This window comes from Syngnathus acus, chromosome 10 (assembly GCF_901709675.1).
Source record: "Syngnathus acus chromosome 10, fSynAcu1.2, whole genome shotgun sequence".
In the NCBI taxonomy this organism is placed as follows: domain Eukaryota; kingdom Metazoa; phylum Chordata; class Actinopteri; order Syngnathiformes; family Syngnathidae; genus Syngnathus; species Syngnathus acus.
In genome coordinates this window covers 27,691,962-27,717,290 of record NC_051095.1, presented here as the reverse complement: position 1 = coordinate 27,717,290, position 25,329 = coordinate 27,691,962, and the positions used below count along the sequence as shown (strand labels likewise).

Here is a 25,329-nt window from a genome sequence, read left to right as displayed (position 1 = left end):
AACCTGTAGAAAAAAAACTCAGATCTGGACGGATGAGGCTGTAGAGGAGCTCCGTACATGTCTGGAGACAACAGACTGGGAGCTGTTCATGGCTGCTACATGTAATTTGGACGGGTGCATAGACACTGTGACTTCATATAAATTACAATGAAGAGTTTATTTTACCAATGTGCACCAGGGTGAGTTATGCTAATGATAAGCCCAGGTTCCCACCTAAACTCAGGTCAGTCAGGTTTGCCAAGAGAAGGATGCAGCACGCAGAAGCAGAGACAGGAACAGCTACGCTTAGGCTAAATACAGGTTTAGCAGGGAGGTGAAGGCTAAATCTGTGTATTCAAATAAAATACAGCAGCATTTCTCTGCTACCGACTTTGCCACAGTATGGAGGGGCCTCAGAGCTATCACCAACTGCAAGCCCTAGATCTTTGAATGACTCAGTCAGAGTTTGAATACTCATTACTGCCGTTTCGATCGTCTCACAGCCATTAACGTCTCTCTAGACTCCAGTTACCCCCTGCTCCACCCACACTATTGCAGTCATATCATCAAAGGCCACCACAGACACCCCCTTTGGATCCTGGAGCAGGGTGTGCACAGACAGTTCTTGAAGCTGATGGTATTTCCCCTTCCACCCTGAAACACTGTGCCCCAAACTGTCTCTTGTTTTCACTGATATTTTGAACACCTCCCTGGAGTCATTTTTGTAATTATTTTTTTGCATGCTTATAGTGTTTTAGATATTCCTATAATTTATCCTTATTTTATTATTCATGTTACACAGTTGTACCACAAAAAATCCCTGGTTTGTGAACTACTTGACTGACAATGGTAATACAGTGAATTCTAATTCTGATTTGTCTGAAGATGACAAATAAGAAAACGAAGAAAACAAAGAAGGCGAAAAAGAAGATGACCACAGACCTAATGTTTGTGTTTTACTTTGTTCACTAAAACTTATTGAATTATTAAGCAATCTTGATGTGGATTGGTTTATTACAAACATTAGATATCCAACAAGCCGCATGTCATTTTATAATCTGGGTTTTAACAAAAAAAACATCGCAGTAAAATCGCTATGCATTAATGCCCATGCCGGCAGCCGCCTGCCTGCATTGTTAGTGTGAGTTTTAAGGTAAAAATCGGTTTGTTCGTAAGTAGACGCAAAAAAAAAAAATGCGAGGTTCTGGTCCTTATCTATAGACGTTCGTAAGTAGAGGTACCATTGTCAAAGCAGAAGTGACCGAGGCATCGCAAATCGCCTGAACTGCCCTTACGCCGGTTCGTGGACCCCATGTTCTTTTGGGTTTTTTGGGGGGGAGGGCTGTATGAATAATTTCAACTGCTCATGTGATAAATTTTTTTTTTTTGTTTTTGTCTTTTTTGTCTTAAATTTGAACCACACCATGCGGCTCAACACTGCCATAAATGATGTCAAGATTGATTAAGCATGGATACGTACTAAACTCAAGAAAACCTAATTATTTTCAAGCAATAAATAGCTTGTCACTCTGCAACACTGTTAAAAAATGGTCAAATTAAAATTAAAAATCTACTAAAAATAAAATACGTGAAAAATATAAATAAATATAAATTATATATGTGAATAAACCTAAGCTCCCCTTGTCCCTTTAAATTATTCTGTATATACGTAACATCCAATATATATAACTATTATTATTATATACTACATTTTTGTGACGAAGAGGTCTAATAATGTAAAATATGTAATCTTCATTGTCATGTTTCAGAAAACTTTGGGGATAGAAGTCCAGATGAGGATGACCGCAACAGAAATTGTACTCCAGATTCAGAGGCACCAGATGGTTCCTATAGCAGTGAAGAGAGCAGTTCGACGCTGCACTTTAGTGGGGACAGAGATGTCAACCAGCAAAGCCTCCAGGACCCGACCAAACAGGCAAAGAGTCCCAGAAGAGGGCTCACAGGCCAGATCACCAATGTGCAACCCAATGGGGGCCAAGGCCCACAAGGAAAGCCGAAGAGAAAACGTACAGGCTCAGACTCAAAGTCAGGGAAACCCCGCAGAGCTCGTACTGCCTTCACCTATGAGCAGTTGGTTGCACTGGAGAACAAGTTCAAGTCGACAAGGTACCTATCTGTGTGTGAGCGGCTCAACCTTGCACTGTCACTCTCCCTTACTGAGACACAGGTCAAGATCTGGTTCCAGAACCGCCGGACCAAGTGGAAGAAACAGAACCCTGGTGCAGACACTTCTGCTCCCTCTGGTGCAGGAGGTACATCTGGTACTGCGGGAGGAATAGGAGGCGCTCTTGGGAACCTCAGTCCACTCAGCCCATCACCTCCAATCAGTGGACATCTAGCCATGCACACAGGCTATGCATCAGGTCACCATCACCCTTCAGCGGGCAGCCTGGTCCAGCTGCCTTTTCTCACTACAAGCCATGTTCTATCTCCATTCATGTTGGGGACACAGAGCTATGCTGCACCTACCTTTTACAGCTCCCACCTGTAAACAGATACAGAATACACATGCACACACTGAGCCAAGAGATTGACATATTTCAACATCCTGAATGATTATATACGTATATCATTAATTCAACTAAGCTTGGGTGTTCAATTGCTGTAATGTCACAGTTTGATTTTGATAGATAATTTTGACTGACAATGTCAATCTCTATGTAAAAGTGTACATAATTTTATGATCTAACTTTACATTCTGAATGCTAAGGTAAACAAATAGCTGATTCATCCGTAAAACTTTTTGGAACCTGAATGTTAGAAATCACTCAATGAATAGCCCGATCTACTAGTACTGTGAAGATTCAGCAGTGAGTGTTTTTGTTTGGCCGTTTTGGCCATGAAGCCACAGACGAACTAATACACGACTCATATGGTTGTTTTTGATAATAAACAGTGACTAATAAAAAAAGATAGTCAGTGTATAAACTGTATATACATTTTTAATTTTCAGAACATTCTGAATTAAGTGCATATTTTCAATAAAATGATTTTGATGATTGAACTACTTGTGTACAAATAGTTGGATCACTGGGAACTTTCTCACTCACCATGTGTAAAAGTAAATTTTTTGTCATTTGCCTATTTCTGAAAATGTTCTAAATTTTAGCCCCACTGTTACATCAAGTCAGAGTTTGATAATGTGTCTGCTGCATGCGCCACAAACATGGATATGCACACAAATTTACACCTACAGTGAAGTATTTCAGCGCCCTAGTAATGAGGTCCCACCACCATGATTGAAACTGTCCATGGTGTTTTTGGATCTGCAGTTGTACGCCTCTCTAACACTATAGTGGGAAAGAGGACAGTAGAAAGTGCATGTGAGTATGAGATATCCATCCATCCATTATTTGAAACGCTTATTCTCACGAGGGTCGTGGGCGTGCTGGAGTCTATCCCGGCTGACTTTAAGCAGTAGGCGGGATACACCCTGAACTGGTTACCAGCCAATTGCAAGGCACACATACAAACAATCATTCACACTCACATCTAAGGACAATTTTGAGAGTTTAATTAACTGACCAAATAATTTTACCCCACAAAATTCTACATACAATACCCAATAATCACAATTTTTTTTTGCAAGTTTATCAAATTAAAAACAAGTAATTACCAAAGATAAGCACTTTATCCTATTGTGCTGGTCCGTTCTATCACCTTACAATCCTAAATACAGTCAAACCTCGGTTTTCGACCACAATCCATTCCAGAAGGCGGATCAAGAAGCGAATCGTTCGAATTCCGAATCTATTTTTCCCATTACAAATAATGGAAGAAATTTTAATCCGTTCCAAAACAAATCAAAACACCTCTTTTAAGCATTTTTTCATTTGCGCCTTTTTGTCCGATCGCGTAACCAGCACACCGCCGAAGGCGCAACCGTAGCGTGTTGCCGACCGCCCAACTGCACCGCACTGGTCACATTATTGTGAAATTTAGAAAATATTTTTTAAGTCCTGATGTACTTTCCAAAATTTAAGTGGACCTTAATTTGGTCCGATCGCACAGCGCGCCGGGTGCTCACTGTCGCATTGCTTTAAGAGCGTCTTTGTGTTTTAGGATGGCTTTACTGCTCCCACTTGCTTTCTTTGGAGGCATGATTAGGGGTTAATACAATCCTCAAAGTAACGAAAATACAATAACAACGAACGGAGTCAGTCGGCATCCGGGCCGCGCGGTCGGGTTTTCTTGGGTCCTCCCGGCTCATCTCGCGAGGTTCGACCTCCGAATTTTGTTTCGACAACCGAAGCAAAAAAATCTCGAATTTTTTGTTCGAATTCCGATTTGTTTGAGAACCGGGACGTTCGAAAACCGAGGTTTGACTGTACAAGAGAAAATTGCTTGAATTGTCTTTTTCTTTAATAAATTGAAACAAAAACATGACTGTGGTCCAGAATGTGCAAACACAAACAATCTGCTGTAGGTTCCAGACTGGGGGTAGGAAACAAAGGATGTACAAAACATTTAAACATTTGAAGTGACATTCTATTTGCTTTAATTAACTTTTAATTTATAGTGAATGTATTATTTCTTAACTTGTTTGCTCAAAGAACCAGAAAACGGTTATAATTTGGGACATAAAAGTGCAAAGGGTGCGAAGCCCAAATAAATGAATAAAACAACAAAAAACAGTAGTGACAAAACACAGCAGGATCCCACATTGGTTTTGTTTCATATTGGCTCAATCACAAAACCTGACAAGTATGGCAAAAAACAAAGCCCTCCCATCAATTGTGGTGATACGTGTCCTTCCCACATGGACATCAACAGAAAAAAAGGGAATTACATTGCACTCACTAACACAACATACCTGCTTTAAGAGCAAAAAACAAAGTCCTCCCGTCAATTGCGGCGATACAATGTGCCCCCATACAGATTAAATGACACAACAACGCATTAAAGTAACAAACAACAAAAGTTGGGCAGTCTCATTAATTAATTGATTATGATTATTATACAACTTTTGTACCACCCTTTGATATTGGGGGAGACAGTTAATGAACATGTTGGGTATTCATCATGCTACAGATTTTGTGTAATTATACATAATACAGCTCACCAAGTATTTTAAAGTTTTTCGCCTTCTCTCATAGTATGATTTCCAGTTTGCCACGTAGCAATGCTGGAGACGACCTAAAAAAAATTTTCTAGTGTGGTGAATGGTCTTTGTTGCTTCGCTGGTCTCCAAAAAACACTCGGTGGACGATGGCTGGCCCAGGGAAGGAAGCACTCCAGTGACACACGGCTGATTGGGAAAAGATTTTATTGAACCGATGTCAGTGATGTCTCTCCAAAAGTTTGAGTGGCCCCAAAGGCAAAGATGTTCGCAGCCCCCAAAAGCAAAGATGTTCGCCCCCCTTCCTGACAGACAAGCCTATCTTATACTTGCCCAAACCGTTGATGTCATGGCTTGGAGTAACAGCTGCCGTTCGCGTTTCAGTCTACTCATTGCTGTCAATGTCCTAAAAAAGGCATGGACAAGGGTCTTCCTGGTCACGGACAAATGGCCCTTCCATATTCTAAGTACCTACACATTACTGAAACTAGAGCTTCTCTGTACCGCAAAAATAGCTTATAGTAGTCTCACTGCTGCTAGTTTATCACCTAAAGGCAACATACAAAGACGCATAGAATCCAAATTTCACTACACTAGTTCCCCTCATCCCCTTCTTTTCTTTTTGCTTGACTTTTTGTAGATTACTATTTCTGCTTTTGTAAGCAGCGAACCGTCAATCCTTGCCAGTTTTGGTCACATCACTGCTCAGAATCCAGCGGGGCTCCGTGGTTACTTGTCTACCGTCATTCACCGGGCAACAAGTATAGCTTTGGAAACACGTTTGTATGGCTCAGAGCACCACTTGCACCCTTCTTCTACAGAGGAGGTCCCTGCTTGACGGACGTGCCCACCAGTTAGCATTAGCCCTAAGCAGTTTGCTAACAGCAATGAGACTGTTAAGACCGTTTCAATCCACCTTGGTCTACTGGTTCTCGCACCCTACTCATAGGTGACTCTATAACATGCTTAAAACCTAAAATTACACTAAAAATCCAGCCACAGTCATGTTATTCCTGGAGCCGGAGCACCAAACATTGAAGCTAACCTTAGGGAGATGGCTCGCTACAGGTCTAACTGCGCTACCAACAACACTCGCTACTCAAATATAGTGATACACGTTGGCTCCAATGATATGAGGACAGCTCCCACCCTGGCTCTGTCCTGTTTGACCTGTTGCCCTCGGGGAGGCGCTACAGGAACATCAGGACAAGGACAAACACACATAAAAACTGCTTTTTTCCAAGAGCCATAAATAGTCTCAACTCAAACATGCAATAAGCCTGATCACTTTGGACAACATATTCTTCTACGTCCAATATATTTATACTTCAACCACCACAACTGTGCAGTTGTCACTTTTGCAAACTTGGTTTACATTGTATATATATATATAGTTTTACGTTTATCATATTTTTTCATACTTTATAGTTTTATTTTGCACTGTTGGGCAGCCCTAATCTCGTTACACGATGTATAATGACAATAAAAGGCATTCCGATTCTGAGGAGGGATGCCCAAACTTCCCTCTCCCAGCCACTTCGTCCAGCTCATCCCGGGGGATCCCAAGGCAATTTCCAGTGCCAGCCGAGAGACATAGTCTCTCCAGTGCGTTGTGGGTCGTCCCGGGGTCTCCTGCCGGTAGGACATGCCTGGAACACCTCCCCGAGGAGAAGTCCAGGAGGCATCCTGAGGAGATACCCGAGCCACCTCATCTGGCTCCTCTCAACGTGGAGGAGCAGCGGCTTGACTCCGAGTCCCTTACGATGACTGAGCTTCTCACCCCATCTCTTAGGGAGAACCAGGACACCCTGTGGAGGAAACTCATTTTGGCCGTTTGTATCCAGGATCTTGTTCTTTCGATCACGACCCATAGTTCACGACCATAGGTGAGGGTATGAGCGTAGATCGACCGGTAAATCAAGAGCTTCGCCTTACGGCTCAGCTCTCTGTTCACCATGACGGACCATGACAGAGTCCGCATCACAGCAGACGCTGCACTGATCTGCCTGTCGATCTCACACTCCATCCTGCTCTTGCTCGTGAACAAGACCCCAAGATACTTGAACTCCTCCACTTGGGGCAGGATCTCATCCCCGACCCGGAGAGGGCATTCCACCCTTTTCCAACTGAGGACCATGGTCTCAGATTTGGAGGCACTGACTTTCATCCCGACTGCTTCACAGCGGCTGCGAACCACTCCAGTGAGATATGGAGATCACGGCTTGAAGAAGCCAACAGCACCACATCATCTGCAAAAAGTAGAGATGCAATGCTGAGGTCACCAAACCGGCCACCTTCAATGCCTCGGTCGCGCCTAAATATTTTGTCCATAAAGGTTATGAACAGAATCGATGACAAAGGGGAGCCTTGACGGAGTTCAACCCTCACCGGAAACAAATCCGACTTACTGCTGGAAATGCAGACCAAACTCTGACATCGGTGATACAGGGACAGAACAGCCCTTATCAGTGGGGATGGTACCCCGTACCCCCCAAGCACTCACTACAGAAGTCCCTGAGGAACACGGTCGAACGCCTTCTCCAGGTCCACAAAACATATGTGGACTGGTTGAGCGAACTACCATGCACACTCGAGGATCCTGCCGAGGGTATAGAGCTGGTCCACTGTTCTACTGTTCCACAGCCAGGATGAAGGATGTGGTTACATGGCTCCTCTTGAATCAGAGACTGTCCTCTCCAGCACCCCTGAATAGACCTTACCAAGGAGGCTGAGGAGTGTTATTCCTCTGTGATTGGAACACACCCTCCGGTCCCCCTTCTTAAAATGAGGCGGACCACCACCCCAGTCTGCCAATCCGGAGGCACGATTTCCATGCGATGTTGTAGAGGCTTGCCATTCAGAACTGCCCCACAACATTTACCCTCGTTCATCGGGGTGAACCCCAATGTGCTTAGCTGGGGGGCAATAAGTATGCCCACACTTGATTGGCGCCTCTCACCCTGGGCAACTCCACCCCTCTCAAGAGGACTGGTACCACAACCCAAGATGTGTGTGGAGGCAAGTCAAAACACTTCCGCCTCGTACACCAGCTCGGGCTCCTTTACTGCCAGAGAACCAGCTTCTGTAGCCGGGGGTCGGACCGCCAAGGCCTTTGGCCCCCACCCAAAATTTGGCCCCTCCCATAGGTGGTGATCCCATGGGAAGGGGGACCCACGTTGCCTTTTCGGGCTCTGCCTGGCTGGGACCCATGAGTGAAGTCCCGGCCACCAGATGCTCACCTTCGAGCCCCAACTCCAGGCCTGGCTCCAGGGACCCGCATCCGGGCAAGGGAAACAAAGTCCATTTTTATTTATCATCATAAGGGGTCGATGAGCTGTGCTTTGTCTGGCCCCTCACCTAGGACCCTTTTGACATGGGTGACCCTGCCAGGGGCATAAAGCCACAGACAACTTCACTCCTAGGATCATTAGGACACTCAAACCACTCCACCACGACAAGATGGGGCAAAAGATATCGCTCAATTTTTAAAAACACATTAAGAACATTACTAGAACTGCCTTTTTCCTTCTCCGCAATATTGCTAAGATTCTTTCCATTCTTTCAAAACATGATGCATATATTATACATGCATTAGTTACGTCGCACCTCGATTATTGTAATGTATTTTCTGGTCTTCCTATGTCTAGTATTAAAAATTTACAGTTAGTAAAAAATGCTGCAGTTAGACTGCTCATAAGGACGTGAAAGTTTGCATTTTGCATTTCCGGTTCATCGCGAGAACCGATCAGTGAGGGAACTAGTCCCGACTTTCTCGTTCGCGAACGAGTCAATTAGTGAACTGCCTTCCCGTGCATCAACTGATCAGTCAGTGAACATATTGCGTCTCCTGGCGTGAACTATCGGAGGCTTCGTGGCCGTTTGTCTGCCGTCGATCATCGGACAGGAAGTATGGCTGCGGATCAAGAGGTTTGTACGGGTTCGTGCACCAACTGCACCCTTCTCTTAGAGAGGTTGTTCCTGCTAGAGGGACGTGTCCGCCAGCTAGAGCAGAATAGTGCGATAACAGTAGATGTGGCGGACACAGACGCGGACTGTAGTCAGCCCGCTAGCCCAGTTAGCATTAGCCCCAAGCGGCTTGCTAATCGCGATGAGCCAGGTAAGACGCATAGCCGTCCAAAGTCATCTCGGCCCTCGCACCTTGGTCATAGGTGATTCCATTACCCGGAATATCACGCTTAAAAATCCAGCCACGGTAAAGTGTATTCCTGGGGGCAGAGCACCTGACATAGAAGCTAATCTTAGGGAGCTGACTCGCAATAGGCCTAGTCAACAGCGTAGTTCCAACAACACTAGCTACTCGGACATAGTGATACACGTCGGCGCCAATGATGTTAGGATGAAGCAATCAGAGATCACAAAGAAAAACATAGCGAGGACTTGTGAACTCGCCAGAAAGATGAGTCGGCATCGAGTAGTTATCTCTGGCCCCCTGCCTGGGAGAGGCACTGATGAGAAGTTTAGTAGATTAGTCTCCCTTAATCGATGGATGCCTGGGTTCTGTAAAAAGCAGGGACTGTATTTTATAGATAACTGGTCCTCCTTCTGGGGCCGCCACGACCTGCTGAGGAAGGACGGCCTTCATCCTAACCGTGAAGGCAGCTTCAACCTTTCTAGGAATATAGATTACTGTTTGAGCCACTCATGACAGGTCACTTTAGAGCAGGCTGGGGCACAGGTGACTAGACCACCTGTTAGGATGGGTTTGGAGTCTGTTAAGTTAAACTTAACTAGCGCTAGGCTAGAACTCCAGCATGCACATAGCTCCTTGTGTAGGCGAGAGCGTCACAGTTTGAATAGTGCTACAGTACACGTGAACACACTTTCTACTGCGGTAGTAGACAAATCCAATCACGCCACGCCGACTGGTATCGCTGATGAAACGGTGCCTGTTTCAGATAATATTACATGTGTACCAAATATCTCCTATCAAATTCCTACGGTCGTATCGTCCCACCACGCTAATAAACATTTGAGAGGTGATGTCAGGCCTAGAGAACACAATCTTACTCGCATTTCGTTTAAAAATCCTTCGATAGATACGCACCCTGATCGACCGTTTACACTTAAACTCGATTTTATGAATATTAGATCGCTTCATACGAAAGCAGTTCTCGTTAATGACTTCATCACGGAACATAATCTAAACGTTTTTGGTCTTTGCGAGACCTGGTTAAAACCTAATGAACTGCTGCCGCTTAATGAGGCCTTGCATCCAAATTTTGTGAGCTCGCATGTGGCACGTCCTCAAAAAAAGTGTGGGGGTGTCACCCTCATCTCAAATTCCGAACTTAGATTCAGACCTCGTTCGATTAACGTATTTAAAACATTTTAAGTTCTCACTGTACGATCCACCGCTTGACCGTCATTTTATCTTGCTATTATTTACCATCCACCCGACGCTTACTCTGGCTTCCTGGATGAATTTTCAGAATTCGTGGCTGATCTAGTGACAAATGCGGATAATATAATAATCATGGGCAATTTCAATATCCACATGAATTTACCGTCAGAGCCACTTACAACGGCATTTCAGACTTTAACTGATACGTTTGGTTTTACGCAAGCCGTACAGGCAGCAACGCATGAGAATGGAAATACCTTAGATCTGGTATTATCCCGAGGACTGGCAACCTCAAATATAACAGTACTGCCATACACTACTGTTTTGTCTGATCATTACTTAATGAAATTTGAAGTTTTAGTTCTTTGTCAAAGATATGAGAGCAATCAGAATTATAGCAGCCGTAATATTAACTCCATGACTGCAACTGCGCTATCTGAGTTACTGTCGCCGGCAACTGCCTATTTCCCGCATATTTCGGCTCTATTGATAATCTTACAAATGAATTCAATGCGACATTTTTAAATGCCATCGACTCTGTGGCGCCGCTACGTCTGAAAACTCGCCGTAGATTGCCGTAGATAGACTCCGTGGTTCACAGATGAAACACGTACGCTTAAGCAATTATGTAGAAAGCATGAGCGCAAATGGCGTTTAACCAAACTTGAGGTTTTCCATCAGGCATGGCGTGACAGCCTCCTGAAATATAAAGATGCGCTTATCTTAGCAAAAACTCGTGATTTTTCGCAAGTCATTAATCTCAATAAAAACAATCCTAAATACTAGGGGTGTAAATCGCGGGTTTTGTCACGATACGATATCATATCGATACAAAGGACCACGATACGATTATTGCCGATATCTTAAAGCCTGCTGTGATTCATTCACGATACATCACGATATAGTGCTCCACGATCGATATTTTTATTTTTATTTATTTTTTTTAAATAAAAAATATAGAACAATATCCTGATTTATAACAATTCATACGCAAAATCAACAAGGTACTGCAAACTCTTTATTTAGGAAATTACAAGAGTATTGTAGTATACGAAGTGCTTATTTTAACACTGAACTTTATCGAATTCCTATATTTTTTCTCATATAAGTAAAGAAAAATGAATATTCTTTCTTTTTTTGTAATACCATTAACTTTAAAGTGCATTACTGAACTATTTATTTACAATAATTTTAATTGTCCGTTGAGCCATCTTTTCTTTGGAATCCAAAGTGCTTCCAAATGAATGACTTGAAGCCCAAAGGGGAGCGAATTTCCTCGTCTTCTTGGACACTAGCCATAGCACCAGCCCAGGAGCCGCGTAGTTGTCGGCTCCCCTTTCACGTGCCTGCTCTGCTCACAACACAGCACGCCGCGTACTGCTCCCGGAAAGAGGAAGCAAGCAACAATGAACTGGATTTCAAAATAAAGTCGCGTCTAATGTCCGAGGTCAAACACGGCGATATAAATCGATGTTTACGTTTAGCATCGATGCCAATAAATCGTAGAGCATTATATCGATTAATCGATGTGTATCGATGAATCGTTACACCCCTACTAAATACCTATTTGATACAGTGGCAAAGCTAACACTACGCCAGCCGACCCTCGATAGCTCCTTCCACTCAGCTGACGAGTTCATGAAATTTTTGGCTCGAAAGATTGAATCCATTAGGGATGAGATCAAGATGACCATTCCAATCGCTCAGTCGAGACCGCCGATTACCGGCGCTGACGATCATGGAATAACCCTCTCAAATTTTAAAAGCGTGTCCCTTGATAGCCAGACGCCGCGGCCCTCCTGGATCCCCTTGGGCGCCCCCGTCGATGAGCGGGCTGGTCAGGATGCAGGCGGTCGGACTCCGCGATGAGGTCTGGGTCGAGGATCCAGCGAGCCGGGACCCAAGGAGTCATTGTAGCCCTCCCTGTCGACCAAGTACTGGATCCCCATGCCGCACCGACAGGACAGAAGCAGCAAACGGACCGTGTACACCAGGGGTGTCAAGATCCTTTCCTCGGGGGCCGAATCCCTACATGTTTTCCAAGTTTCCCTCGTTAAACACACCTGATTCAATTAATCAGGCTCCTGCTGAAAGTGAGGACGAACTGGTCATTTGAATCAGGTGTGTTTAACAAGGGAAACTTGGAAAACATGTAGGGATTCGGCCCCCGAGGAAAGGAGTTTGACACCCCTGGTGTACACGGTCCCCGTTGACGAGCCAAGGAGGCAGAGGAGCGGGCGTGGAAACCAGCGGGCTTTCGTGGACAGGTCTCACCCGTGAAACGTGGGGTGGAACCTCATGGAGATTGGGAGGCGAAGACAAACGGCAGAAGGGCAATTACCTTGCAGACGGGGAACAGTCCCACGAAGCGAGGTGCCAGTTTGCGTGACTCTAGCCGGAGTGGGAAGTCCCACGCCGAGAGCCACACACGCTGGGCCACCTGATATGTCGGGGCTGGTGTCCGGCGCTTATTGGCTTGGAGGAGACAGGAACCTGGCCGATTGGAGAGCATGACGTTGAACCTCCTGAAGAACAGGGACCATCGGGCTTGACAGGGGTTCAACCTCGTGGCGTTCTTCAGATGTTCCAGATTGTGGTGGTCCGTCCAAACTAGAAGGGGAGTGGTGGCACCCTTGAGCCACTGCTTCCACTCCTCCACGGCCAGCTTCACTGCAAGAAACTCCCGAATTACTGTCCACTTTTTATTGCTCCAATCGCATTTTCACCCTACGCTGAGCACGTTTTCTAATTGTCTACCTCCCTTCACTGCGGTTAGGTTGGCCTAGTAAAAAATGCTCTTGGGGACTTCAGAGTGCAGAGTTGACCAAGGTAGTGGATGAAGAGATGACCACCTGCAACGTTTGGTTTAGGTGTTACACCAACTTCCACTTTTTACTGCTCCACTGCTGCAGTTAAGTTGGCATAGTAAAAAGTACTCTTGGGGACTTCAGAATGCCGAGTTAACCAAGGCACATGAAGAAATGACCACCTGCATCGTTTGGTTTAGGTGTTACACAAATCTTTACTTTTTATTGCTCCAATCGCATTTTCACGCTGCGTTTTCTGATTTGTCCATCTTCCTCCACTGCAGTTACGAGGTTGGCATAGTAAAAATGCTCTTAGGGTTTTCAGAGTGCCAAGATGACCAACGCACATGAAGAAATGACCACCTGCAACGTTTGGTTTAGGTCAGGGGTGTCCAAACGTTTTGCAAAGCGGGCCAGATTTGGTTAGATGAAAATGTATAGGGGCCGACCATTTGCACCATTACCATTGTAAATGAACTTGTAAATATGTAACTACACTGCTCAAAAAAATTAAAGGAACAGTTTTTTACCAGGGTATGGCATGAATTCAATTAGACTTTTCTGATAAGGTTTTGGTCAGGTACGTGGCAGAGGAGGTTGTTAATCAGTTTCAGCTGCATTGGTGTTGATGGAATTAACAACAGGTGCACTAGAGGGGCAACAACAAGATGGTCCCCAAAACAGGACTGATTTTGCAGGTGGAGGCCATTTCAAGTTCCTCCCTCTTGATCTTTTTTAACTGTTTTTCCACAAGTGCTGGCTTTAGTTATGACTAAACATTATCACGACTGGGAGCATGAGGCGATTTCTTAACCCTCCTGAAGTTGCGCAGATTGTCCAACTCCTCTAGGATGGCACATCCATGCGTGCTGTTGCAAGAAGATTTGATGTGTCTCCCAGTACAATCTCCAGAGCAGGGAGGAGATTCCAGGAGACAGGCAGTTACTCTAGGAGAGCTGGACAGGGCCGTAGACGGTCCTCATTCCATCAGCAGGACCGATATCTGCTGCTTTGTGCAAGGAGGAACAGGTTGAGCACTGCCCGAGCCCTACAGAATGACCTACAGTAGGCTACTGGTGTGAATGTCTCTGCCCAAACAGTCAGAAACAGACTTCACGAGGGTGGCCTCAGGGCACGACGTCCTGTAGTGTTTCCTGTGCTCATTGCTCAGCACCGTGGAGCTCGATTGGCATTTGCCATAGAACACCAGAATTGGCAAGTCCGCCACTGGCGCCCTGTGCTTTTCACAGATGAGAGCAGGTTTACCCTGAGCACCTGTGATAGACGTGAAAGGGTCTGGAGAAGCCAAGGAGAGCTCTATGCTGCCTGCAACATCATTCAGCATGACCAGTTTGGTGGTGGGTCAGTGATGGTCTGGGGAGGCATTTCCAGGGAGGGACGAACAGACCTCTACAGGCTAGAGAACGGCAGTCTGACTGCCATTAGGTATTGGGATGAAATCCTTGCACCCATGGTCAGACCCTACGCTGGTGCAATAGGTCCTGGGTTCCTCCTGATCCACGACAATGCCCGGCCTCATGTGGCAAGAGTATGCAGACAGTATCTGGAGGATGAAGGAATTGACACAATTGAATGGCCCTCACGATCACCTGATCTAAACCCGATAGAACACCTCTGGGACATAATGTTTCGGTCCATCATACGCCGCCAGGTTGATCCTCAGACTTTACAGAAGCTCACTGATGCCCTTAGACAGATCTGGGAGGACATCTCACAAGACACCATCCGTCGTCTCATTAGGAGCATGCCGCGACGTTGTCAAGCATGCATACAAGCTCGTGGGGGCCACACAAGATATTGAAAATAATTTTGAGTTGCAGAAATTGAATTTAGGCAAAAAGGACGAGCCTGCCATATAATTTTTTCACTTTGATTTTTGGGGTGTCTGTATACTGAGCCCTCTTTAGGCTGAAAACTTTTATTTCCATCAAAAGATGTGGCATCCTTTTGTTCCTGCGACATTAAACTGCTCATATCAGTATAGATATCCCCCAAATAAAATTCACCATTGAAATCTGATGTGTTTTCAAAGTGTTCCTTTAATTTTTTTGAGCAGTGTATATCTTTTGCTGTCTGCAGATAGGTTGATATTGCAAATGAGAATCTGTTGTCAATTGCACTACCAGAAAAGTTAAAGATTAAAATAATAATAAATTAAATACAAATGAACAATTTTATGAAAGTTGAATGAATTTTCTATTAGATGTATTAACTTTGTTTTATTATTGTTGTTGTTGTATTAATGAGAAGGGTGATATTGGTGTTTGTGACAGCATCAAACAGGCCAGGATGCATCATGTCAGATTTTTAATCCAAATTAAATCATTCTCCATTTTATCTTTTTTATTTCAAGTTCATACGCAACAAATTACTTCATGATCACAAAATAATAATCCATAGTCTTTTTGTTGTTTGTGATCACTGTGCGTGAGCGGCGCGGACACGTAGTCGTGTGTAGAGTTAGTACAAAGTGGACAGCTCTCACCAGTAGTCACGTGCAGCGTCACTTGCAGCGTCTCTGATTTTAGCGTCGCCTTAGTCCTTGGTGTGTAGACATTTGAATGAGGAAGTGTCTGTGTCACTGATTATCTTGCAAACGGACAATTGTGTGCGCATGAACTGGGAAGGGATGGAGGAGACACGCTCGCAATCCATCATGAGCGCTGGCTCATCTGCGCGTTCCCGTTAGGATGGGTTTCAATTCTGTGGCTCGCTCTGGGGCGCGCAGGTCCCTGCGACACTGCCAGCGGGCCACTTATTATTAATTTTATGACACAATGCTTCGGGCCAGTTTAAATTTAAATGCGGCCCGCGGGCCAGACTTTGGACATTTTGGTGCCGTGACCTTGGTCCTAACAACTGCTGACGGACAGAGGACGACATGCTGCACACCGTCGACGGGCCAGCGTACATTAGCAGGACCTGGTAAAGAAAGTCCTGGGAAGAAAATTCTTCGCTGGGCCAACATATTTGGTCTGCCTTCGTCTAGCAACAGCAGATTCAAGATTCAAGAGTTTTTATTCGCCATGTTTGAGCGTGCCAAACAAGGAATTTGACTTCGGTAAAACACACCCTCTGTTCAACATACAGGTGACTAACAACACTCAGGACATGTGAATAATGGCAAAAACAGTGTAGACAAATTCAAAAGGTGTGAAGAGCAGGATGTTATTGCACAATAATGCCTCTGAGACTCTATGAGTGGTGTGAGTTCATCAGAGCAACAGCCTGGGGGAAGAAGCTGTCTCGGTGTCTGCTGGTTTTGGCGTACCGAGTTCTATAACGCCGTCCGGAGGGGAGTAGTTCAAACAGACTGCAACCTGGGTGAGAAGGGTCTGTAGAGATGTTCCTTGCACGTTTCCTGGTCCTGGACAGGTACAAGTCTTGGATAGATGGGAGGTTGATTCCAATGATCTTTTCTGCAGTCCTGATTGTCCGTTGCAGTCTGTGCTTGTCTTGTTTGGAGGCTGATCCAAACCAGACAGTGATGGAGGTGCAGAGGACAGACTGGATGATGGCAGTGTAGAAGGTCTTCAGAAGCTCTCGCGGCAGGTTGAACTTCTTGAGCTGTCTCAGGAAGTACAGCCTCTGCTGGGCCTTCTTCCGGACAGAGTCTATGTGGCCGGTCCATTTCAGGTCCCGAGAGATTGTGGTTCCCAGGAACTTGAAGGTGTCTGTGGAGAGAATAGTATTACTGCGGATAGTGAGGGGTAAAAGTGGTGAAGGGTCTCGCCTGAAATCCACTGTTGAGCGGGTTCAGCTCCAGATGGTTTTGGTTGCACCAGTGGACCAGCCGCTCCACCTCCTGTCTGTACGCAGTCTCATCACCGTCCTGGATCAGTCCGATGAGAGTGGTGTCGTCTGCATACTTCAGGAGCTTCACAGGAGAGTCATCTGAGGAGAAATCATTGGTGTAGAGAGAGAAGAGCAGTGGGGAGAGGACGCACCCCTGAGGGGCTCCAGTATTGGTGGTCCGGGTGTCAGATGTGATGCCCCCCAGCCTCACACGCTGTCTCCTGTTGGTCAGGAAGCTGGTGATCCACTGACAGGTGGGGGCAGGCACCGCAAGCTGGATGAGCTTCTGTTGGAGGATGTCAGGAGCGATGGTGTTGAACGCCAAGCTGAAGTCCACGAACAGGATCCTGGCGTACGTTCCTGGGGTGTCCAGGTGGTGCAGGATGTAGTGCAGTCCCATGTTGACCGCATCATCCACTGACCTGTTTGCCCGGTAGGCAAACTGGAGGGGGTCAAGCAGGGGGCCCGTGACCTCCTTCAGGTGGTTCAGCACTAACCTCTCGAAAGATTTCATGACCACAAATGTCAGTGCGACGGGTCTATAGTCATTCAAACCTGTGATGGCGGGCTTCTTGGCCACTGGAACGATGGTGGAGTTCTTGAAGCACGAGGGCACCTCACACAGCTCCAGAGAACGGTTGAAGATCCGTGCAAAGGTGGGCACCAGCTGTTCAGCGCAGACTTTCAAGCAGGAAGGTGACACGCCGTCTGGGCCCGGTGCCTTCCTGGTCTTTTGTCTCCGGAACATCTGGCGCACTTCCTCCTCGCGGACCTGGAGTGCGGGCGCGGCCTCTGCAAGAGAGAGAGTGAGTGACAACGATGATAGAGGTGTGGACGGAGCAGTTGTGGGGAGAGGTGAGTATGTAGATTGTGCTTCAGGAAGTCCCGTTGTGTGGGAGGACCGATCAAACCTGCAGTAGAACTTATTCAGCTGGTTAGCAAGCCTTGGGCTCTCCACAGGATGGGGGGTTCGTTTCTTGTAGCCCGTGATGCTCTGCAGACCTTTCCACACTGTTGAGGGATCAGGATTGGCAGAGAGGTATCTCTTCAGGTTCTCCCCGTAACACCTCTTGGCTTTCCTGACCTCTCGGTTCAGTGTGTTTCTGGTCTGCCTGAACAGGTCGCGGTCGCCGCTCCTGTAGGCCTCCTCCTTGACTTTGCGCAGCCTCCTGAGGTTCGGTGTAAACCAAGGTTTGTCGTTGTTGTACGTGCAGAAGGTCTTAGTCTGCACACACAGATCCTCACAAAAACTGATGTATGATGTGACAGTGTCAGTGAGTTCATGCAAGTCTGAAGTTGCAGCTTCGAAAGCTCCCCAATCGGTGCAGTCAAAGCAGGCTTGGAGGTCCTGCCTTGACTCCACTGTCCACTTCCTCACAGTCCTCACCACAGGCTTAGAAGTTTTTAGTTTCTGCCTGTAGGCCGGGATCAGATGAACTAGACAGTGGTCCGAGAGTCCTAAAGCTGTACGAGCCGCAGAGTGGTATGCATCCTTGATCACGGTGTAGCAGTGGTCCAGAGTCTGTGCCCCTCTGATGGGACACGTTACGTGCTGTCTGTATCTGGGGAGTTCGTGTGCGAGGTTCGCCCTGTTAAGATCACCCAGAACAATGATTAGTGAGTTTGGTAGAAGTTTCTCCATGTCTGTTACCTGGTCAGCCAGCATCTGCGTGGCTTCACTCGCACGTGCGTGTGGTGGGATGTAAACAGCCGCCATGACGATCGAGGAGAACTCCCGTGGTGAATAGAACGGCCGGCAGTTTATGAAAAGTGTTTCTAGGAGAGGGCTGCAAAACTCTTTCAACACCGTGACATCAGTACACCAACGTTCATTAATGTAGAAACAGAGACCACCTCCCTTTGATTTTCCGGAGAGCTCCGCGCTGCGATCTGCTCGCGTTAGCCTGAAGCCCGCTAGCTCCACGGCGTGGTGGGGCGTTCGTTCGCTGAGCCACGTTTCCACAAAGCACAGCGCGGCGGATCTGCTGAAGTCCGTGTTCCTTGAAGTGAGGAGCAGCAGTTCGTCCATCTTGTTCGCCAGGGAGCGGACATTCGCCAGATGAATTGACGGTAGGGCAGAACGGAACCCTCTCTGCCTCAGCCTTACGAGTGCTCCCGCTCGTTTTCCGCGCCGCCGTCGTCGTGCTAGCTTGTACAGCACCGCCGCTCCGGCTAGAATCTCCGACAAACAGTCTGAATCAGAGAGAACAGGAGAGAAAATACCAGAAGAAGACTGTCCGATGTTTAACAGCGCTTCTCTGGTAAAAGTGATCCGGGATGGACAGCAGAGGACACAGAAAACACACAAAATAAGACAAATAAACAGAGAGCGACTCACCGTGGCTGCCATCCGCGGCGCCATCATGACAGATTGACGGGATCCGGAAATGCAACGAACCAGGGGACAAGTAAGTAAAAACCCCAAAAGTGATAGCGCTGTGAAACGCGTAGTAGTAAAAAGTGCACAAGAAAACGTACTAGTAAATGGGTAACAGGACAAGTGTCCTTTCATCCTATGGAAGGAGGTGATGTTGTAGAGTCCCCCTCTGGATGAAGTAGCTCTTTTAAAAAGTACTTTGCATTGGCAGGGAAAATTACACGGGTAACAGGACTGCTATCTTTAGTTCTCAGGGAAGGAGGGGGTGTTGTAGAGTCCCCCTTTGGAAGAAGTTTTTAAGAGTACTTCACGTTGGCAGGGAAAAGAAAAAATTAGTACATGGGTAACAGGACTGGTGTCCTGAAGTCCCGGGGAAGGAGGGGGTGTTGCAGAGTCCCCCTCTGGATGAGGTAGCTCTTTTAAAGAGTACTTTGCGTTGGCAGGGAAAAAAACTTGTGTGACTGAGAGTGTGACTGGTAGGATAAATTGACTGTAATTGAGAGTGTTACTGGTAGGATGAATTTACTAAAAAACAGTACGTCCTGGCAAAAACCTACGGCAATAACACAGTTTGTTTAAAGGTCAATTGAGGATCCTCAAAGAAAAAAAAAGAAAAAAAAGAAAAACGTAAAATACTGAATTAAGATGGGAAATGAAAACAGCAAATCCCGAATAAATGGGCTCTTAAAGGTAAGGAAAAGTACATGGCAGGTAGAGTTCTTAATTGTACCATTTATCTGGGTCTTCTGCAACAGGAGTAACCCCTTCTACTGCTTTTCTTCCCTCTTCTAAAGTCCATGGTCGAAAAATATATGTGCGTGGAGGGTGGCCTTCTCCTCCAATAGGGTTTGGCACCTGTATCATTGGGTATACATCAGCATTGTCTATATTTTGGGGCAATTTAGCAGCATTGGTCATATTTCTTGTTTGTATGTATATGGCGGAGAATTAAATTCAGGGATGAGAATGGCAAATGTGAAAAAAACACTGAAAAATAGCCGAGGGTCTGGGGGGCCGATGATATATCTATATCTATCTATCTATCTATCTATCTATCTATCTATCTATCTATCTATCTATCTATCTATCTATCTATCTATCTATCTATCTATCTATCTATCTATCTATCTATCTATCTATCTATCTATCTATCTGTCTATCTGTCTATCTGTCTGTCTGTCTATCTATCGAAGGAATAGGGTTAAAAATCCTGCCTAGCTACAATAACAGATAGGCTCACCCTCATTGGATAAAGTACATAAGCACACAAGTATTTTCACATATTAAATCAATAAAGAGGACATAACTAGACATTTTTTGATATAAGGTAATAACAACGGTTGTTACAACTTTATGATCTATGTATTTCTGTGCACAGCAAAATAACAAATGTCTTTTGATATCTAAATCATGGACACTGCCAAAGTCGTCTAAAATGTTCAGTACTTGATTATATTTTATGTTTGGATTAAACGTAATATGATGCCTAATGCTAGACGCCAGTTTTTGATTACTACTGAACGTTCTGGACAGAGGGAAATATCTTGCCTAACAAAGAAAAGATATGGTTGGAAGCATGATTAAACTAAGAATATGACGACGTAAGCGAGGACATGGCGTATCAAAAGAACAAACAAACAAATACGACCTGCAGCCATTTCTGCTGATACTGCCTGCACATGTCAAAAGACAGACTTGAGTATCCCTGCCAACATGTAAGTGGTGAGTAAAAACTTTGCATAGTCAGTGAACATTAACAAATTGATAATGTCATACCCAAAAGTTCACATAATTCCGTACTAAATGACAAAATTGAAAGAATGGACGGTGTGCGACAGTAGGAGAAGTGGATGTATGTGCAAGAATGGTTTACAGGAAGGACACCTGGAGATAAAACTGGTACAGGTGCCAGAGGAAGAGCGGCAGGAGAAAAACAACCAAGAACCCGGCCAAAGGTGACCGCCAAGGCCAAAAGACGGGATGGAAAACAACAGCCCCCACACACACCGAATCGGCCATCATCAGCACCCACCCCCACGGAACTACCCCTCACGGAACCAGCACCCACCCCCACGGAACCAGCCCTCACCGAACCAGCACCCACTCCCATTGAATCAAACTCTCCTGCGAACCTGCCACACCCCCTGGGTGATGACCCATCAAACTCGGCCCACACTGGCATGAGCAACTGAATATAAGCTGACCAAAGAACCTTGAACGTTGCCTTTTTTCTGAATGGAGACTTACTGCTCTTGAGCATTGTCGTCTAAAAAGGCCCAGCGCTGTATTGTACTTTCCTGAAAACGGAGCTTTCTTAACAAGAATTGTTGAACTCAACCAACCTGTGTAAGTCTAATTTCTGCTTCGGTGTGTTAGCCTTTTCCTAAAACTGAAGAAGTAAAACGAGCACGCAGTGAGTAAATTGGATAACAGGTGATTGGCTATGGCTTTTGCCGCGCTTCCCAAATTGTGGACCAAATCCAACTATATATATATATATATACTATATGTATATATATATACTATATATATATATATATATATCCTGACTGTTGTTTGTGTCTATGCACCAAACCAGTGGTCCCCAACTTTTTTTGCGCCACGGACCGGTTACATGTCAGAAATATTTTCGCGGACCGGCATTTATATAAATAAATAATACATTTATATAAATAAATAATACATTTATAATAAATATATAAATACGATGAAATAAAATGATACGACTGACATAAAAACAAGTACAAATGACAAAAATAAAACTCACCATTACGTTGAATTAGTGGGAGCACTGAGTTTTTTTCTCAGAAACGAGCCGGTCCCATCTAGACGTAATCGGAGACAATGACACCCGAAGTGATTAAGGTTTGTCTTTTATTGCAGGATGCTTGGTCTCCATGTGTTGAAGCAGTTTTGAATGCTTCATTGCCTGGTTAGTTAGCCTGTCGCCACAGATTAGCTTTGCGGGCTCGACTGGGGAAACATGTCACGTGACCGGGACGAGCGTCTTGACCTGAATTAATTGATCGTCGATAAAAAACAAAAATTTCTGTGCGGCTTGGCGGCCCGGTACCAAGTGACCCACGGACCGGTACCGGTCCGCGGCCCGGTGGTTGGGGACCACTGCACCAAACGGCAGCTCAGAGTACCCACCCTTCTTGGAGTCCCTGGAGGAAATGCTGGAGAGCGCTCCTTCTGGGGACTCCATCGTTCTACTGGGTGACTTCAATGCTCACGTGGGCAATGACAGTGGGACCTGGAAGCGCGTGATTGGGAGGAACGGCCCCCCCGATCTGAACCTGAGCGGTGTTCTATTATTGGACTTCTGTGCTCGACACGGATTTTCTATAATGAACGTCATGTTCAAACATAAGGGTGTCCATGTGTGCACTTGGCACCAGGACACCCTAGGCCGCAGTTCGATGATCGACTTTGTAGTCGTGTCATCGGATTTGTGGCCGCATGTTTTGGACACTCGGGCGAAGAGAGGGTCGGAGCTGTCAACTGATCACCACCTGGTGGTGGGTTGGCTCCGATGGTGGGGGAAGATGCCGGTCCGACCTGGCAGACCCAAACGCTCTGTGAGGGTCTGCAGGGAACGTCTGGCAGAATCCCCTGTCAGGTAGAGCTTCAACTCCCACCTCCGGCAGAGCTTTTCCCACGTCCCGGGGGAGGCGGGGGACATTGAGTCCGAGTGGACCTTGTTCGGCGCCTCCATTGCTGAGGCGGCCGACTGGAGCTGTGGCCGTAAGGTCATTGGTGCCTGTCGTGGCGGCCATCCCCGAACCCGCTGGTGGACACCGGCGGTAAGGGATGCCGTCAAGCTGAAGAAGGAGTCCTATCGGGCCGTTTTGGCCTGCGGGACTCCGGAGGCAGCTGACAGGTACCGGATGACCAAGCGGAACGCGGCTTCGGCAGTTGCTGAGGCAAAAACCCGGGCGTGGGAGGGGTTTGGCGAGGCCATGGAGAATGACTTCCGGACGGCTTCGAGGAAATTCTGGTCCACCATCCGGCGTCTCAGGAGGGGTAAGCAGTGCAACGTCAACACTGTTTACAGTGGAGATGGCGTGCTGCTGACCTCGACTCGGGACGTCGTGTGTCGGTGGGGAGAATACTTCGAAGACCCACCTACACGCCTTCCATTGTGGAAGCAGGGCCTGGGGACTCTGAGGCGGACTCTCCAATCTCTGGGGTCGAAGTCACTGAGGTAGTTAAAAAACTCCTCGGTGGAAAGGATGGATGAGATCCGCCCGGATTTCTTAAGGGCTCTGGATGTTGTGGGGCTGTCATGGCTGACACGTCTTTACAACATTGCGTGGACATCGGGGACAGTGCCTCTGGATTGGCAGACTGGGGTGGTGGTTCCCCTCTTTAAGAAGGGGGACCGGAGGGTGTGTTCCAATTACAGGGGAATTACACTCCTCAGCCTCCCTGGTAAGGTCTATTCAGGGGTGCTGGAGAGGAGGGTCCGTCGGGAGGTCGAACCTCGGATTCAGGAGGAACAGTGTGGCTTTCGTCCTGGCCGTGGAACAGTGGACCAGCTCTTCACCCTCAGCAGGATCCTCGAGGGTGCATGGGAGTTCGCCCAACCAGTCCACATGTGTTTTGTAGACTTGGAGAAGGCGTTCGACCGTGTCCCTCGGGAGGTTCTGTGGGGGGTGCTTCGGGAGTACGGGGTACCGAGCCAACTGATAAGGGCGGTTCGGTCCCTGTATCAACGATGCCAGAGTTTGGTCCGCATTTCCGGCAGTAAGTCGGATTCGTTCCCAGTGAGGGTTGGACTCCGCCAAGGCTGCCCTTTGTCACCGATTCTGTTCATAATTTTTATGGACAGAATTTCTAGGCGCAGCCGAGGCGTTGAGGGGGTCCGGTTTGGGGACCTCAGCATCGCGTCTCTGCTTTTTGCAGACGACGTGGTGCTGTTGGCTTCTTCAGGCCGTGATCTCCAGCTCTCACTGGAGCGGTTCGCAGCCGAGTGTGAAGCGGTCGGGATGAGGGTCAGCACCTCCAAATCCGAGTCCATGGTCCTCGATCGGAAAAGGGTGGAATGACCTCTCCGGATCGGGGATGAGATCCTGCCCCAAGTGGAGGAGTTTAAGTATCTTGGGGTCTTGTTCACGAGTGAGGGGAGGATGGAGCGCGAGATCGACAGGCGGATCGGTGCAGCGTCGGCAGTAATGCGGACTCTGTACCGGTCCGTCGTGGTAAAGAGAGAGCTGAACCAAAAGGCAAAGCTCTCAATTTACCGGTCGATTTACGCTCCTACCCTCACCTATGGTCAGGAGCTATGGGTCATGACCGAAAGAACGAGATCCCGGATACAAGCGGCCGAAATGAGTTTTCTCCGCAGGATGTCCGGGCTCTCCCTGAGAGATAGGGTGAGAAGTTCGGTCATCCGGGGGAGACTCGGAGTAGAGTCGCTACTCCTCCACGTTGAGAGGAGCCAGATGAGGTGGCTCGGGCATCTCATCAGGATGCCTCCTGGACGCCTCCCTGGGGAGGTGTTCCGGGCATGTGAGTACCACTCTAACATTTTGGTGCCGTGACTCGGATCCCTCACATACCCGCTGCTGGTGGACGGAGGACGACGTGCTGCATTGTCGACAAGCCAGCGTCCATTAGGAGGACCTGGAAAAGAAAGACCTGGGAAGAAAATTCTTCGCTGGACCAGCATCTTAGGTCTGCCTTCGTCTGACAACAGTGGATTGACGGGATCCGGAAGTGCAACGAACCAGGGGACAAGTAAGTAAAAGCCCTAAAGTAAAAGATGTGAAACGCGTAAAAAGTAGAGGTGCACGAGATATAGTTTGGGTTTAAGTCCCAGTGGAAGAAACAGGCTAAGAAAAGCAGAGCTTCTTTTTCGTTCATCGAAGAAGTGCGTAGATTCTTCTTTGTCTGTTTTTCCAAG

The 25,329-nt window shown here is 46.8% G+C and overlaps 1 protein-coding gene and 3 long non-coding RNA genes across 4 annotated transcripts in view; 3 read left to right on the top strand and 1 right to left on the bottom strand.

The window, feature by feature from the left end:
- The window catches only part of nkx1.2lb (NK1 transcription factor related 2-like,b), a 61,276-nt gene extending 58,160 nt beyond the window's left edge, over positions 1 to 3,116 (top strand). Inside the window, exon 3 of the mRNA XM_037262869.1 lies at positions 1,749 to 3,116. Coding sequence (XP_037118764.1) covers positions 1,749 to 2,491 — 743 coding nt within the window. The 3' untranslated portion in view covers positions 2,492 to 3,116. The remainder of the gene's footprint in view (positions 1 to 1,748) is intronic.
- A 2,032-nt stretch (positions 3,117 to 5,148) lies between these two features.
- LOC119129556 lies at positions 5,149 to 5,565 on the top strand. The gene is made up of 2 exons (XR_005099253.1): positions 5,149 to 5,299; positions 5,486 to 5,565. It is a non-coding gene; the product is annotated as an uncharacterized LOC119129556 (long non-coding RNA).
- Positions 5,566 to 7,231: 1,666 nt separating this feature from the next.
- LOC119129592 lies at positions 7,232 to 22,572 on the top strand. The gene is made up of 3 exons (XR_005099287.1): positions 7,232 to 7,543; positions 9,591 to 9,595; positions 22,561 to 22,572. It is a non-coding gene; the product is annotated as an uncharacterized LOC119129592 (long non-coding RNA).
- On the bottom strand, positions 20,586 to 25,109 carry LOC119129590. The gene is made up of 3 exons (XR_005099285.1): positions 25,008 to 25,109; positions 21,626 to 21,633; positions 20,586 to 20,597 (listed from the first exon to the last, which is right to left on the bottom strand). It is a non-coding gene; the product is annotated as an uncharacterized LOC119129590 (long non-coding RNA).
- Between the last annotated feature and the right edge of the window lie 220 nt (positions 25,110 to 25,329).